This window comes from Ochotona princeps, chromosome 11 (assembly GCF_030435755.1).
Source record: "Ochotona princeps isolate mOchPri1 chromosome 11, mOchPri1.hap1, whole genome shotgun sequence".
NCBI classification, from domain to species: domain Eukaryota; kingdom Metazoa; phylum Chordata; class Mammalia; order Lagomorpha; family Ochotonidae; genus Ochotona; species Ochotona princeps.
Genome location: NC_080842.1, coordinates 40383540 through 40398411, shown reverse-complemented (window position 1 = coordinate 40398411; position 14872 = coordinate 40383540). Strand labels below are relative to the sequence as shown.

Sequence of the window (14872 nt, the reverse complement as noted above, 5' to 3'; positions counted from 1 at the left end):
AGAACGAAATCAAATACTTTCACAGCAAAGAGAAATTAGAAGAATATGCCAGCACAAAACCAGCTCTACAAAATCTCCTTAGAAATGCACTAAATCCAGAAAAAAAGGAGGTGAGTCATAAGCAAAGATGGCAAACAGGAAGATCTCCACACTAAAGTCCACACAAGGAAGGGCAATTACACAGATATCAACACCCACAAAAACAAGTATGGCAGGGCAAAATCACAACCTCTCAATTTTAACTCTTAACACAAATGGCCTGAACTCACCAATCAAAAGGCACAGATTAACAGAATGGATTATCAAACAGCACCCAACTATCTGTTGCCTACAAGAGACACATCTAACCAGAAGAGATTCTAAGAAGCTGAAAGTGAAAGGTTGGAAACAGATATTTCATGCCAATGGACGAGAAAAAAAAGCTGGGGTAGCTGTCTTAATTTCAGATGATGTGGACTTCAATCTGACACACATCAAAAAGGACAGGGAAGGACATTATATATTGGTGAAGGGACTGATCCATCAGGAAGTAATTACCATTGTGAACATATATGCACCAAATTCAAACGCACCTAGCTACGTGAAGCAATTACTCACGGACTTAAGGGGAGACATAGATATACACACAATAATAGTGGGTGATCTTAACACTCCACTAACAACAATAGACAGATCAACAAAACAAAAACTCAACAAAGAAACAACAGAGCTCATACAAACAATAGAACAACTGGACATGATAGATATTTATAGAATTTTTTATCCTAAGGCCACAGATTATACATTTTTTTCAGCAGTGCATGGCACCTTCTCCAGGATCGACCACATGATAGGACACAAAGCAAACCTAAATAACTTCAAAAAGATAGGAATCATACCATGTACCCCCTCAGACCACCATGGAATGAAATTGGAAATCAGCAATTCAAAATGCCCCAGGAAATACAGAAACTCTTGGAGGCTGAACAATATGCTATTAAACGAACAGGATCAGAGAAGAAATTAAAGATGAGATCAAAAAATTTATGGAAACCAATGAAAACTCTGAAACAACATTCCAAAATTTGTGGGACACTGCCAAAGCAGTGCTACGGGGTAAACTCATCGCAATTGGAGCTCATGTCAAGGCCCAAGAGAGGCGCCAAATACAGGAACTAAACACACACCTCCAGGAATTGGAAAAACAACAGCAGAAGAGCCCCATACACAATAGGAAACAAGAAATCATCAAAACAAGGGAGGAAATCAACCAGATAGAAATAAAAAAAACCATACACAAAATCAATGAATCAAAAAGCTGGTTTTTTGAGAAAATAAACAAGATAGACACCCCACTGGCCCGACTGACAAAGAAAAAACAAGAGAAGGCAAGAATTAACAGCATCAAAGATGAAAAAGGCGACATAACAACAGACACCGCATCCATTAAGGCCATAATTAGAAATTACTACAAAGCACTGTACTCCAACAAATCAGAAGATCACCAAGAAATGGAAAAGTTCTTAGACTTCTACCACCTGCCAAAACTTAGCCCAGAGGCAACAAACGACCTGAACAGACCCATAACTGAAGTAGAGATTGAATCAGTGATTAAAGACCTCCCAACAAAGAAAAGCCCAGGTCCAGACGGCTTCACTACAGAATTCTACAAAACATTCCAAACAGAACTGACCCCAATCCTCTACAAACTCTTCAAAACAATAGAAAAAGAAGCAACCCTTCCAAACTCATTCTATGAAGCCAACATTACCTTAGTCCCAAAACCAGACAGAGAACTAACAGAGAAGGAAAACTACAGACCTATCTCTTTGATGAACATTGATGCTAAGATTCTCAACAAAATCCTAGCCAACAGAATTCAAAAACACATCAGACAGATCATTCATCCAGATCAAGTAGGATTCATCCCTGGAATGCAGGGATGGTTCAACATTCGCAAATCCATAAATGTGATACACCACATCCAAAAACTGAAAAACAAGAATCACATGATAGTATCAATAGATGCAGAAAAAGCTTTCGACAAAATCCAACACCACTTCCTACTAAAAACCCTAACCAAGGTAGGCATAGATGGAAAAATCCACAACATAATTAAAGCCATATATGAAAAACCCAACGCCAGCATCATACTGAAAGGAGAAAAGCTGGAACCCTTCCCACTGAGATCTCGAACAAGACAGGGATGTCCACTTTCTCCACTACTATTCAACATAGTCCTAGAGGTACTCGCTGAGGCCATAAGACAAGAAAAAGAAATCAGAGGAATCCAAATGGGAAACGAAGAAGTCAAACTCTCACTATATGCTGATGATATGATTCTTTATGTAGAAGAGCCAAGAGACTCAACACAGAGACTGCTAGAACTTGTACGAGAGTTTGGTAGAGTGGCAGGGTACAAAATTAATGAACAAAAATCAACAGCCACAGTGTATGCGAACAGCCCCAAGATGGAAAAAGACTTAACCAGCAAGATACCATTCAAAATAACAGAGAAAAGTATGAAATGTCTGGGAATAAATCTAACCAAAAATGTAGGAGACTTATTTGAAGAAAACTACAAACTACTTAAAAAAGAAATTGAACAAGACCTCAAAAGATGGAGTAACATCCCATGCTCCTGGATAGGTAAAATCAATATCATTAAAATGTCTATACTGCCAAAAGCAATATATACATTCAACGCAATCCCAATCAAATTGCCCAAAACATTCTTCATGGAACTGGAAACAATGATCCAAAGGTTCATCTGGAAACACAAAAAACCACGGATAGCTAGAACCATCCTGAAGAACACGAAGTTAGCAGGGGGAATCACAGTTCCGGACCTCTGGACATACTACACTATAGGGCAGTGGTTATCAAAACAGCCTGGTACTGGCACAAAGATAGAGAGGAAGATCAATGGAGCAGAATAGAAACATCAGAAAGGAACCCACACAGATACAGCCAAATAATCTTTGACAAAAAGACAAACAACAATCCAGGCAAATGGGAAGGTCTGTTCAATAAATGCTGTTGGGACAACTGGTTAATAGCCTGCAGAAACAAAAAAATAGATCCATATCTCTCACCATACACTAAGATCAAATCTAAATGGATAACAGATCTAAACCTACATCCAGAAACCTTAAAACTTTTGGAAGAAAATGTTGGAAACACACTGCAACACTTAGGGGTAGGCCCTCACTTCCTAAAAAAGACTCCAAATGCAGTAGAAATCGAGACCAAAATAAACAATTGGGACCTCATCAAACTAAGAAGCTTCTGTACAGCTAGAGAAACAATCAACAAAGTAAAAAGGCAACCCACAGAATGGGAGAAGATCTTCGCACACGACATAGGTGATAGAGGGCTGATCTCCAGAATATACAAAGAGCTACAAAACAACCAAAATGTCAAAACAAACAAGCCACTCAAGAAATGGGCACGGGAAATGGGCAAACACTTCACAAAGGAACAAACCCAAATGGCAAATAAACATATGAAAAAATGCTCAAGTTCCCTGGCAATAAGGGAAATCCAAATTAAAACATCAATGAGGTACCACCTAACACCAGTAAGACTGGCCCACATGAATAAAAGCACCAACAACACTTGTTGGCGAGGTTGCGGGGAAAAGGGATCCCTACTCTACTGCTGGTGGGGCTGCAGGCTGGTACAGCCTCTATGGAAATCAGTATGGAGAATATTCAAACAACTCAAATTCAACATACCGTATGATCCAGCAATAGCACTCCTAGGAATATATCCAGAACAATTGTTTTATGAGAAACCAACATGCACTCCTATGCTCATAGCAGCACAATCAGTAATTGCAAAAACATGGAAGCAACCAAAATGCCCATCAACAGAGGATTGGATAAGAAAGCTATGGTTCATCTACTCCATGGAATACTACTCAGCTATTAAAAAAAACAAAATGCAGTTCTTTGTGGCCAAATGGGCCAAACTGGAAACCATAATGCTAAGGGAAATGAGCCAATCCCAAAAGGTTAAATACCACATGTTTGCCTTAATTTAAGATGATATGATGTTATGTATAACATGTTATGTTATGAATGTTATATGTTGTGTATAAACTAAAATTGAAGTGTAGGTGAGGTGGTCACAGAAGGTGGCTGGGAACTCGCATTTGCTTTTAACATATTGGTTACTCATTATTATGTCAATTAATTCCATAATGATGTAAATTTTTGCTGATGGTATGTCGGAGCTTTCAATTGACTGGGATGATACTCTGCTGGCTCTGTCTTCAGACCAGAGAGGGTATACCTAAGAAGCCGTTGAACTTGACTGGACAATAAGATGCTGGACTCTATGTTTGGTATACGCTTGCAATGGGGGAATCTCAACTGAACTTGAGCTGTGGTTATGCAACAAGGTGGAGGAATCCACCATGGTGGGAGGGTTTGGGGAGGGGTGGGGAGAACCCAAGTACCTATGTAACTGTGTCACATAATACAATGTAATTAATGAAGTAAAATAATAAATAATTAAAAGAAAAAAAAAAACAAGTTTGGGTCATATATTCATAAAGAACCTGAGAAAGTATAGTCTAAGTTTTTAAATTACGTGAGAACTGGGCCTGACATGGTGGCTTAACTGGCTAACTTAATATTATAATGGTATGGTAGCTTAACCACTACCTCCATGTGCTGGGATCCCATATGGGTGCTGCTTTGTGTCCTGGATGTTCCACTTCCCATCCAGCTCCCAGTTTGTGCTCTGGGAAATCAGTAGAAGATGGCTGAAGGCCTTTGAATCCTGTACCTATGTGCAGACCTGAAAGAAGCTCCTGGCTCTTGGCTTTGAATCAGCTCATCTCCAGGCATTGTGGCTACTTGGGAAGTGAACTAAAGGATGGAAGGTCTTTCTCACTGTCTCTCGTTCTCTCTATAAATCTGCCTTACCAATAAAAGTAAATAAATAAAAAAATTACATAAGAATTTTTATTATTTGCTTTTGTTATTTTTCTTTTTTCTTTTTTTTTTTAGATTTATTCATTTTATTACAGCCAGATATACACAGAGGAGGAGAGACAGAGAGGAAGATCTTCCGTCCCATGATTCACTCCCCAAGTGAGCCGCAATGGCCGGTGCACGCCAATCCGATGCCTGGAACCAGGAACCTCTTCTGGGTCTCCCACGTGGGTGCAGGGTCCCAATGCACTGGGCCGTCCTCGACTGCTTTCCCAGGCCACAAGCAGGGAGCTGGATGGGAAGTGGAGCTGCCGGGATTAGAACCGGCACCCATATGGGATCCTGGGACTTTCAAGGCAAGGACTTTAGCCTCTAGGTCACGCCACCGGGCCCACTTTTGTTATTTTTCATGCTGAGGTAGAAGGGCTGAGGAGAATGAATTATTTGTTGAGTATTTTATATACACATGCTCATTTAATGCTTTTAGTGATATTCATAATTTCAAAAATTATGGAGTATACAGAGAGATAAGGAATAACTCTGTGAAGAAACAAAACGTATCTATCTGAATCCAAACTCCAGGATCATGATAACAGGCACACCAGAAGCCACCAAGATATTTGCATTAAAGTCAGGAATACAAGAATACTGCTGTCACTCTTGATTATTTTTATTTCAACAGCTCTAGGCTGTAATTACACCTCCTCCCTCCAAGAAATCAGTTATAAAACTTTTAGCATCTACTGCATCAGAATAAAGTAACAGCTTATCTCTTTAACACTGCTGGTATACTGGAACAGTAATGAACAATCAGAAATGGAAGCTTAACTCTGAATACCCGAGTGACTTTGGCCAAGAGCTTAACCTCTTTTTGTCTTAGCTTTATGGTCTGTAAAACACAAATGAAAACCCACACAAACCTTTGCAGGAATATCAGGAGGATTATGAAAGAATGTATAAAAAACATTCACTTGTTTTTTTAAGAAAACTATGGGTATCTGACATGGCAGTAAAGATGCCGGTTGGGATGCCCACGTCCTTAGACTGGACTGGTTGGGTTCGAGGCCTGGCTCTGCTGCTGACTCCAGCTTCCGGCTGATACACCCTTGGGCTCAAATGTTGACACCCTGTCACTCAGGTGGTGGACTTGTTTAGAGACATAGGCTTCTGGCTTTAGCCTACCCCAGACCTGGTTACTGTGGGTACTGGCATCTGGGGGGAGGTTAATCTCTCTCTCACAAATTTTGCCTTTCAAACTTTTTTTCTTAAGAAAATCAACATTTTTTGTTATAGCTAATTGTTTATTTAAAAGACAGTTACAGAGAAAGAGGCTTAGAGATATATAAATATTTCTTCCTTCCACTGGTTCACTTCCCAAATGGCCACAATGGCCAGGATTGCCAGTGTTGCAGGTGGCACTGGTTTTACATGATGTGCTACGACACTTGTCCCATAATTAGGATTCTTTTCCGCATAAATATTATTCATCCTCTAAATACTCTGAATTATCTCAGGAGCATACTTCAAGCTTAGTGTTACCTGGCTGTTTTGCTCAAAATAAATGTTTTAATTAAAACATGCTATTGTACCAATCGTAACTGGTCACTTCTGGCAAGGGTATAGTTTTGAGTTAATATTTCTCTATACTCAACATGAGTTATAAATAAGCCTTTGACATAAGCACTGCAAAAAACTTTCATAAAGGTGAGATGCATGAATATTGTGACATTAAAACTTACTCTTTTTTCCGACGACCATGGAAGAAACTGGCCCATTCAAAACATGTCTTTTTGCTTCCAACCCAAAATACAGAGGGAATACCAACTATGAGAGCCATCAGGTATTTCATGAGAAAAAGAATCAGGTCTGGACGACTCATTTGAGTCACCTACAAGAAAGTAAAGAAAAATATCTTAAGCATATAAAAGAACTTTCTACTAATAGGTCTTATAAACATTTAAAATAAATAGTAAAATATTCTAAAGATTTGATTTTTCACTTACAAGAGTCCATAGGTAATTTTCTTGTTATATAGAAAAAAATATACTGAAAATTCATATTCTCTATACTGGACTACATATTGTTTTATTAGCTGACATTAGACACCTTCTAAGGAAAAAGATTATTATCTTAGAAAATAAACCATGTACAGTAAGAAAGGCTCAGATAATATCTAAATTCTTCTTGGTCAATTTCACAATGAGGAAGTATTAATCCCTTCCTTTTATTAATTTTGTTCTTAGGTTTACTATGTCCTTCATTCGCCTATTCTATTTTTTAAGTCTCCTCTTCATAAAAGTGAGCTTTTGAGAAAGTCCATTTTTATAGTCTGTAGTCAGATAAGCTTTTAAAAACATTTTTTTTAAAATGTGGCATTGTGGTACAAAGGGTAAAGCCACTGCCTGTGATGCTAGCATCCCTCAAACGCACGAGTCTGAGTTCTGGATGCTCCACTTCTGATCAAGCTCCCTGCTAATGAACATTAGAAAGCAGCCCAAGGACTCGGGCCCCTGCACCCATGTGGCTCCTGGTTTCGGATCAGTGCAGTGAATCAATGGACGGAAGATCTTCCTCTCTGTCTCTCCTTCTCTCTGTATATCTGACTTTACAATAAAAATAAATAAATCTTTAAAAAGTATAATTAAGTAAAAAGCCTACAATTTGTAAAAAAAAAAAATGGCCAAAAGATGCATTATTTACAGAAAAAAAAAAGAACAAGAGTTCAGAGTCAGTTAAAATTATACAAAGCCTCTATCTCTTAACCTATCAATAAGAGGCAAATGCCTAGTAGTATACTATGTGGAGAAATAGATACTTTCATATACTGGCATCATAGTCAATTTTCTGTTGCTGTAACTGGCTATAACTGAATACCCTCATTTGTACTTAGATAACTCTGAAAAGATGTATACAAACTCTTTATAATACTCCAAGGTATCCTTACGGAGGGCTGTTTGGAAATTAGATAATACAGTTAAGGACAGAAGGACCTTGCCTATATAGTTTTTGTAACTTTGGGCTTTGAATAAGGTCAATATTATGCATTTTAAAATTCTTAAAAGATTGTGGAAAAATGGAGGATTTAATTATTTTAAAAGCATGAACATTCCAAACATAAAAACAAGTGATTGGAAGGTTATTAGGAAACACTTTCCGGGATGGCACAGAAATATACATCTAATTGACATGTTGCAATAATCAATAGCTGTACTTTTTGCAAACTGCAGTAAGTATGGTTTTCTGTTTAAGTTGCAGTGACTTTCTGACTACAGACCTTTGTTCTTCTGAGGCAGACTTTCAGTTCCCCTAAATGCATTTGGGAATAACTTTTTCAAAGTAATCCAAAGCTTTCCCGACCTCTCCTTGTTCTCTGTCCTATTAAAAACTGTAGTTCTTTTCTGCTGTTTTTAGAACCTTCTGTTACTGTATCTACCACTTTCAGAACCAGCTTTATAACTAACACCACAAGGATGGCCTGAGATTCTTTCATCAAAACTTCTCTCTTTAAGGGGCTCATAATTTCTTTATTGCTGTCCATTATAATTTTCAAAATCACTGTCGTTTCCATTACCACCATAGTAAAATTTTCTCCTTCACTATAACTCTCCCATTCCACCAAATTTACTCCCCTGGTTTCCACAGCTTGGTCTATCACCACCACAGTCTCTTCTGCAAATATAACTTCTGCTCTGTCTTTATAACTTCTAAGGTTTCAACCTTGTCATTCTTCTCAAAGTAGTCACTCAAATTATACTCCGTATTGGGCCCAGCAGCGTGGCCTAGCGGCTGAGGTCCTCGCCTTGAAAGCCCCAGGATCCCATATGAGCACCGGTTCTAATCCCGGCAGCTCCACTTCCCATCCGGCTCCCTGCTTGTGGCCTGGGAAAGCAGTCGAGGACGGCCCAAAGCTTTGGGACCCTGCACCCACGTGGGAGACCCGGAGGAGGTTCCTGGTCCCGGCTTCGGATCGGCGCATACCGGCCCGTTGCGGCTCACTTGGGGAGTGAATCATCGGATGGAAGATCTTCCTCTCTGTCTCTCCTCCTCTCTGTATATCCGGCTTTCCAATAATAATAAAAAATCTTTTAAAAAAATTATACTCCGTATCTTCTTTAAGACTACCAGCAAAGGCCTCCCTCACTGTTAGATGGCACCATGCTTTACTGAATCCTCTCTAGAAAGAACTCTGTGGTTCCACCACACACCTATCAACTTTGTGTGGTTCAGTATGCATTGCTACCGTTTATTAGAAGAACAAGTTACAAAACCAAAGCCCTTGCAATATTTTATTTGGGGGAGTCTGTTATTACCTTACAGTCTGTGAGTGTGCCCCAATTCTCAAAACGCTCTCTCAAACTATCGTCAGTAGTTTCAAAGTTCAGACCAGCAATATACAGTTGTCTCAGCTGCTCTAGTCCCTTTGGATCATGGCCCTTTGGAGGCTGAATCCCAATCATTAGGTGGAACAAGGAAAAAAACAATAGAGATGTGTTAGTAAATGCTTAACGGCTGTCTCTTTGGGTGGAGTGCAGCCATCGTTTGCAGAATGTGCCAATGTCTATGGCCGTTTTCAAGCTACCAATGGACTCATGGAGCGCTCCAGGTAGTGGACTCTTCTGAACCTGTGTGAGCTAGCTCTAGCATATAACCAGGTGTAAACTCGTGTGCCAAGTACTACTCTGATCACTAGTAGTGTAATCACTACTACTATGCATGACTGCAGAGTCACAAAGTTTTAAAAATCAAAAAGTTTAGAAAATTACAATTCAGGTGGGCTTATTGAAAATGTATTTTATAAAGCTTATTGTAGTCTACATATATGGTATTTATAAAGTCTACAGTAGTGCAGGATAATATCCTGTGTTTTCACATTCATTGGCCACTTGGCTCAGTGAGTCTTGAGCAACTCCTACTATGTGAATTTCATTTCTCTTGTTTTCTCATTATAAAGTTGCTTATAGACACAAAATAGATATAAACAATCTTCTCTGCTAAATATTTTTGGCATGGGGCACATTTTTTTAAACTTTTAAATGCACTTGTTGAGATCTGTAAAACTTTCTGCTGAAGTCCTCACTAGATTTTCATGGAAATTCTTCACCTCTCCTTCAGTTACATGCTCTTGCTCCAGTCCCAATAATTTCTCATTAATCAATTCCACCACTAAAAGCTCCTCCCATCCTCATCCACAATCATGTTAAAACTGCTTGCCATCTCAATCACAGCCTTGTTGATTTCTGCAACCTCTGCATCCTTTGTGACTGCTCTAGAAGTCAAAATTTCTTAAGCATCTTCTTCCAGATGCCATTTATACACTCCTTGGTAAATTACAAGTCCAAGCAAGATTTTTGATGTAGTAAAAGATTTTGTAATCCTTCAATAATTGTACATCTTGTTGGTGTGTTTTTTTTTTTTTCAGTTTCAACAATGGCCTAGTCAAAGATTCTCCTCAGATAGTTGACTTTCTAGAGCTCCCTGATCCACAGATGTTTCCAAGGACAAATCCCATTGTGAAGTTAGGATGACCATATGGGACCTATAGGTTAAGACACAGATTTCTTAATGTCTTAATCTGTAGGTCCTATATGGAAACATGTATCTTCCCTAAGTGTGCCTGGGTTTGCTACCTGGCTTGAGCTCGTCAGCAACTTCCTTACAACATTAACCCTTGAAGTTAGTGGTGATGGTTTAAGTAACTGGGTTCCTGCCACCCATACTAGAGTCCTGTATTGAGCTCTTTGTTCCTGGCTTTAGTTCAGCCCAGTCCTGGCAGTTGTGGGTATTTAGGGGAGTGGGCCAGTGGATGGGAGATTTCTGGGTCTCTCAAACAATTTTTTAAATGCGGGTATACGGACACATTTTCAGTGATAAGCAGAATCATGAAAGGGTGTATTATTCTTCAAACAGTACAACTCATTAGCATAGCAATTCTGAGGCCATACTGGAAGAGGAGCTGGGTCGTACATGACTTCTATATTGCTTCAGCAATACATTGACCTTATGTATGCTGGTCTCCTCACTGTCAGATCACAATGGGTTTCAACTTATAGCAGGCAACACTGTACTGAAGTAAAACTGTGATCCTGTTCCTAAAAGCTCTTAAACCTGGCATTACCGTGGCCTTTTTAAGGATGAAAGCCTGGGGTTGGTACAATGGCACTTCGAGTTAAGCTATTGCCAGCAATGCTAGCCTCTCATATATGAATGCTGGTTCAACATATGGTTGCTTCACTTTCAATGCAGCTCCTTGTTAATGAACCTGGGAAAGGAGCAGAAGAGGGTCCGAGTGACTGGGTCTGCATATCACATGGAAAATTAGGATGTAGGTTTAGGTTCTTAGTTTCAGCCTGGCCTAGACTCTGCCATTGCAGACATCTGAGGAATGAGCCAGTGGATGGAAGATTTCTCAGCTTGTCCCTCTCTCTCTGTAATTCTGCCTTTCAAACAAATAATCTTTTCTTCTTTTTAAGAAAAAATATGAAAGTCCTTTGTGGCATGTTTCCTGACTTTGTGGATCATTCAGTTTTCCTCTACAATCAGTCTATCTGTAGTCTCCAGATACCCTCAGCTGTCCTTCCATCAGTACTTGCAGACTCACTATTCACATCCACATACTATGATGAATAATGATCCTTGAACTGTTCAAACCACCCAGAGTAGGCAGTAAATTCAATGTCGTAGTCATATCCAGCTTTTCTCTCGACACCACAAACACTGCTTTGACTGTGATCATCCTAGTTCAAGGAGAGATGTGTTTGTTTTTGGTCTCTAATTGTTTCCCCATATCTAGAAACAAGATGGCGGAATAGGGCAAGAACATGTTTAAACAGATGGAGAATGAAGAGCTAGGATGAAGCAGAGGCCGCAATCCTGGGAAATAAGAGAGGACAGGACAATGGCAAAGGGTCACCTGGAGACCCATGGACATGGGGAAACAGTGGAACGGTGCTGTAGTGATCATATACTCCAATGGCGGTCAGCAATTGGCCATCAGAGCTCCACCAGCAGCCAGATGGGAAGGAAAGTTCACTGGGACCTCAGAAGGTGAACCCAGGCAAAGAACTCCCTGTCCTGCTGATTTGCTTGATTCAACCAAGAGCAGAAGCAGAGTGGCAGAGTCCAAGGAGGCAGGTGTAGGAACAGGGTGAATTTCACAGCTCATACCCACAGCAGTGCCACATCAGTTGTGATTTTGTGTACTGAGGAAAAAGCTGTGGGGTTGGAGGGACAACAGCGAGCTGCACATGTGATAAGGTTGGAGAGAAACCATGTCCGGCTCAACATATTGTTCTGGTCTGACAGGGAAAACAGTACCACTTGGATGCCTATAGGTTCCACTCAAAATAGCTTCAGTGGCCTCCAGACCTAATGGTCTGCAGGCCCAGACTTCCATCAGTGTCACACTGGACACCATTCTGTGTACTGAGGAAAAGGTTGTGGAGCTAAAGAAACAACAGCAAGCTGCACAGGTGCTAAATTGGAAGCAAACTCTCTTCTAGCTCAATACATTGTACTGTTCTCACTAGAAAAAAGGCACCAACTTGGCATCCTACAGGTTCCACCCAAAATAAGTCCATGTGGCCTTCTAACATAACAGCCAGCAAGTTCCAACAAGAACAGCATTGCTGGCAACCTAACGATTTAGAACAGCTGGTGTCTCCATAATCTTACGCACTGCTTGAATTAGGAGTGGGAGAAAGCTGAGCAGGCAATGCTGTGGCCACAGCACAGGATCACAGTGGGTGGAAAGTGGTGAGCCAGGAGCTGGGCTGGCGGAGACTGTGGTGGAAGCCTAGCACAAAAGCCTGGGAGGGAGATTCCCTGGGAGGGAGTTGCAAAAGTGAATGCAAAGAACCAGGCTCTTAAAGCAATCAGTAAACTTGACCTGTAGCCCAGTGGGCAACACAGTCTAGAAAGCTGCCCTAAGGAGAGGAATCTGTTAACCAGAACTGCAATGACCATGAGCAAATCAAGAGACAGAGGCACAATGAATACTACTGATGCCTCCCCCTCAAAAAAGCAGCAGAATTTGTCAACCTCAGAGCTAACTGAGGAAAAGACTGAGAAAATGGGGGATAAAGACTTTTAAAAACTTGTTATAAAGCTTCTTAACAAGAAGCACATACAGGCATTCAAGGAATTTAAGAAATATGTCATATAAGAAATTGCTTAATAAGAAATAAGAAACAAAATCAAGCTAAATTATTAAAAATGAAGGACAAAATGGAACAATTTCAAAATTCAGTGGAAAGCCTCAGTAATAGAACAAGTGAGGAAGAAGAAAGAATCTCAGAATTGGAAGATATTTCCTTCAACAATGGTGAAACAATCAAAAAGCTGGAACAGGAATTAAGTCAAACTAAGAAAAGTATTCAAGAATTAATGGACACTATTAAAAGGTTGAATATGAGAGTTATGGGAGTTCCAGAAGGCACAGAAAGAGAATATGGATTTTAAAACGTATTTAATAAAATAATAAACAAAGACTTGCCTAATTTAGAGAAAGAATTGGGAAACAAAATACAGGAAGGGCATGGAACTCCCAATAGTGTAGATCAAAAATGATCTTTGCCACAACACATGATAATTAAGCTCCCTTCAGCTGAACACATGGAAAAGATTCTTAAATATGCACATGAAAGAAATCAGTTAACATATAGAGGAACCCCAATCAGATTCACAGCTGACCTCTCAGAGGAAACTATAGGCCATAATAAAATGAAGTGATATATTCCATTATTCTAATAGGAAAAAATTGTAGTCCACAAAATGCTCATACCCAGCAAAACTTCCCTTTGTCTTTGAAAATGAAATAAAATTCTTCCACAGTAAAGCTCAAAGAATTTGTTCTTCCAGACCTGCCTTACAAATGATACTTAAAGATGTTCTCTTGACAGAGAAGAGGAATAGCACCTATCAAAACCAAAGGCAAATGTGAAGAATGTCCCAATAAAACAATAAAAGAAAACTAAATCAAACAATGACCAATCCATGGCTAAAATGACAGGACCAAGTTACTGCTTATCAATATCAACCCTGAATGTAAATAGCTTTAACTCATCAATCAGATGTTTTAGGTTAGTGGACTGGATCAAAAAGTAAAACTCATGTATCAGTTGCATATAGGAGACAAATCTCACTAACAAAGATATGTGGAAACTGAGAGTGAAAGATGGAAAAAGATATTCCAGGCTAATGGGAGGGAAAAATGAGCTGGTATAGCCATACTAAATATCAGATAACATAGACTTGGACATGAAAAATATTAAAAGAGATGAATAAGGCTACTACATCATGATCAAAATATCCATTCAGCAAGAAGAGTTCACCTTACTAATTTTTTAGGATTTTTCCTTTTTTAATTTCTGATTTTACTTGGTTTTTCTCTCTTGCTTTTCTTTGTTAGTCCAGCTAAGTTTGTTTTGCTTATCTTCTTAAAAAATGTCTCTTTCTGGGCCCGGCGGCGTGGCCTAGCAGCTAAAGTCCTCGCCTTGAATGCCCCGGGATCCCATATGGGCGCAGGTTCTAATCCTGGTAGCTCCACTTCCCATCCAGCTCCCTGCTTGTGGCCTGGGAAAGCAGTTGAGGACGGCCCAAGGCATTGGGACCCTGTAACCGCATGGGAGACCTGGAACAGGTTCCTGGTTCCTGGCTTTGGATTAGCGCAGCACTGGCCATTGCAGCTCACTTGGGGAGTGAATCATCGGACGGAAGATCTTCCTCTCTGTCTCTCCTCCTCTCTGTATATCTGACTTTGTAATGAAAATAAATCAATCTTTGAAAAAAAAAAAAAGTCTCTTTCTTATTGCAATTTGTAGTTTTTTAGTTTCAATTCTTTATTTTTACTGTTACTTTATCATTTCTTGCTTCCTGTTCATTTTTTCTTTTTTATTAAGTCCTTGAGATTCAAGATTCGCCCTTGAGATGCATTATTTTTTCAGATATTTCAA

At 39.6% G+C, this 14872-nt stretch overlaps 1 protein-coding gene across 3 annotated transcripts in view; it reads right to left on the bottom strand.

Annotated features, from left to right (window-relative positions):
• Positions 1 to 14872, bottom strand: part of FZD3 (frizzled class receptor 3) — a 71311-nt gene that overhangs the window by 15976 nt on the left and 40463 nt on the right. For all 3 annotated transcript variants that reach the window (XR_009246288.1, XM_004579092.4, XM_058670064.1), the window contains one exon: positions 6662 to 6810. Coding sequence is in view for 2 of the 3 variants with exons in the window: in XM_004579092.4 (XP_004579149.1) it covers positions 6662 to 6810 (149 nt within the window). In the remaining variant the exon portion in view is untranslated. The remainder of the gene's footprint in view (positions 1 to 6661; positions 6811 to 14872) is intronic.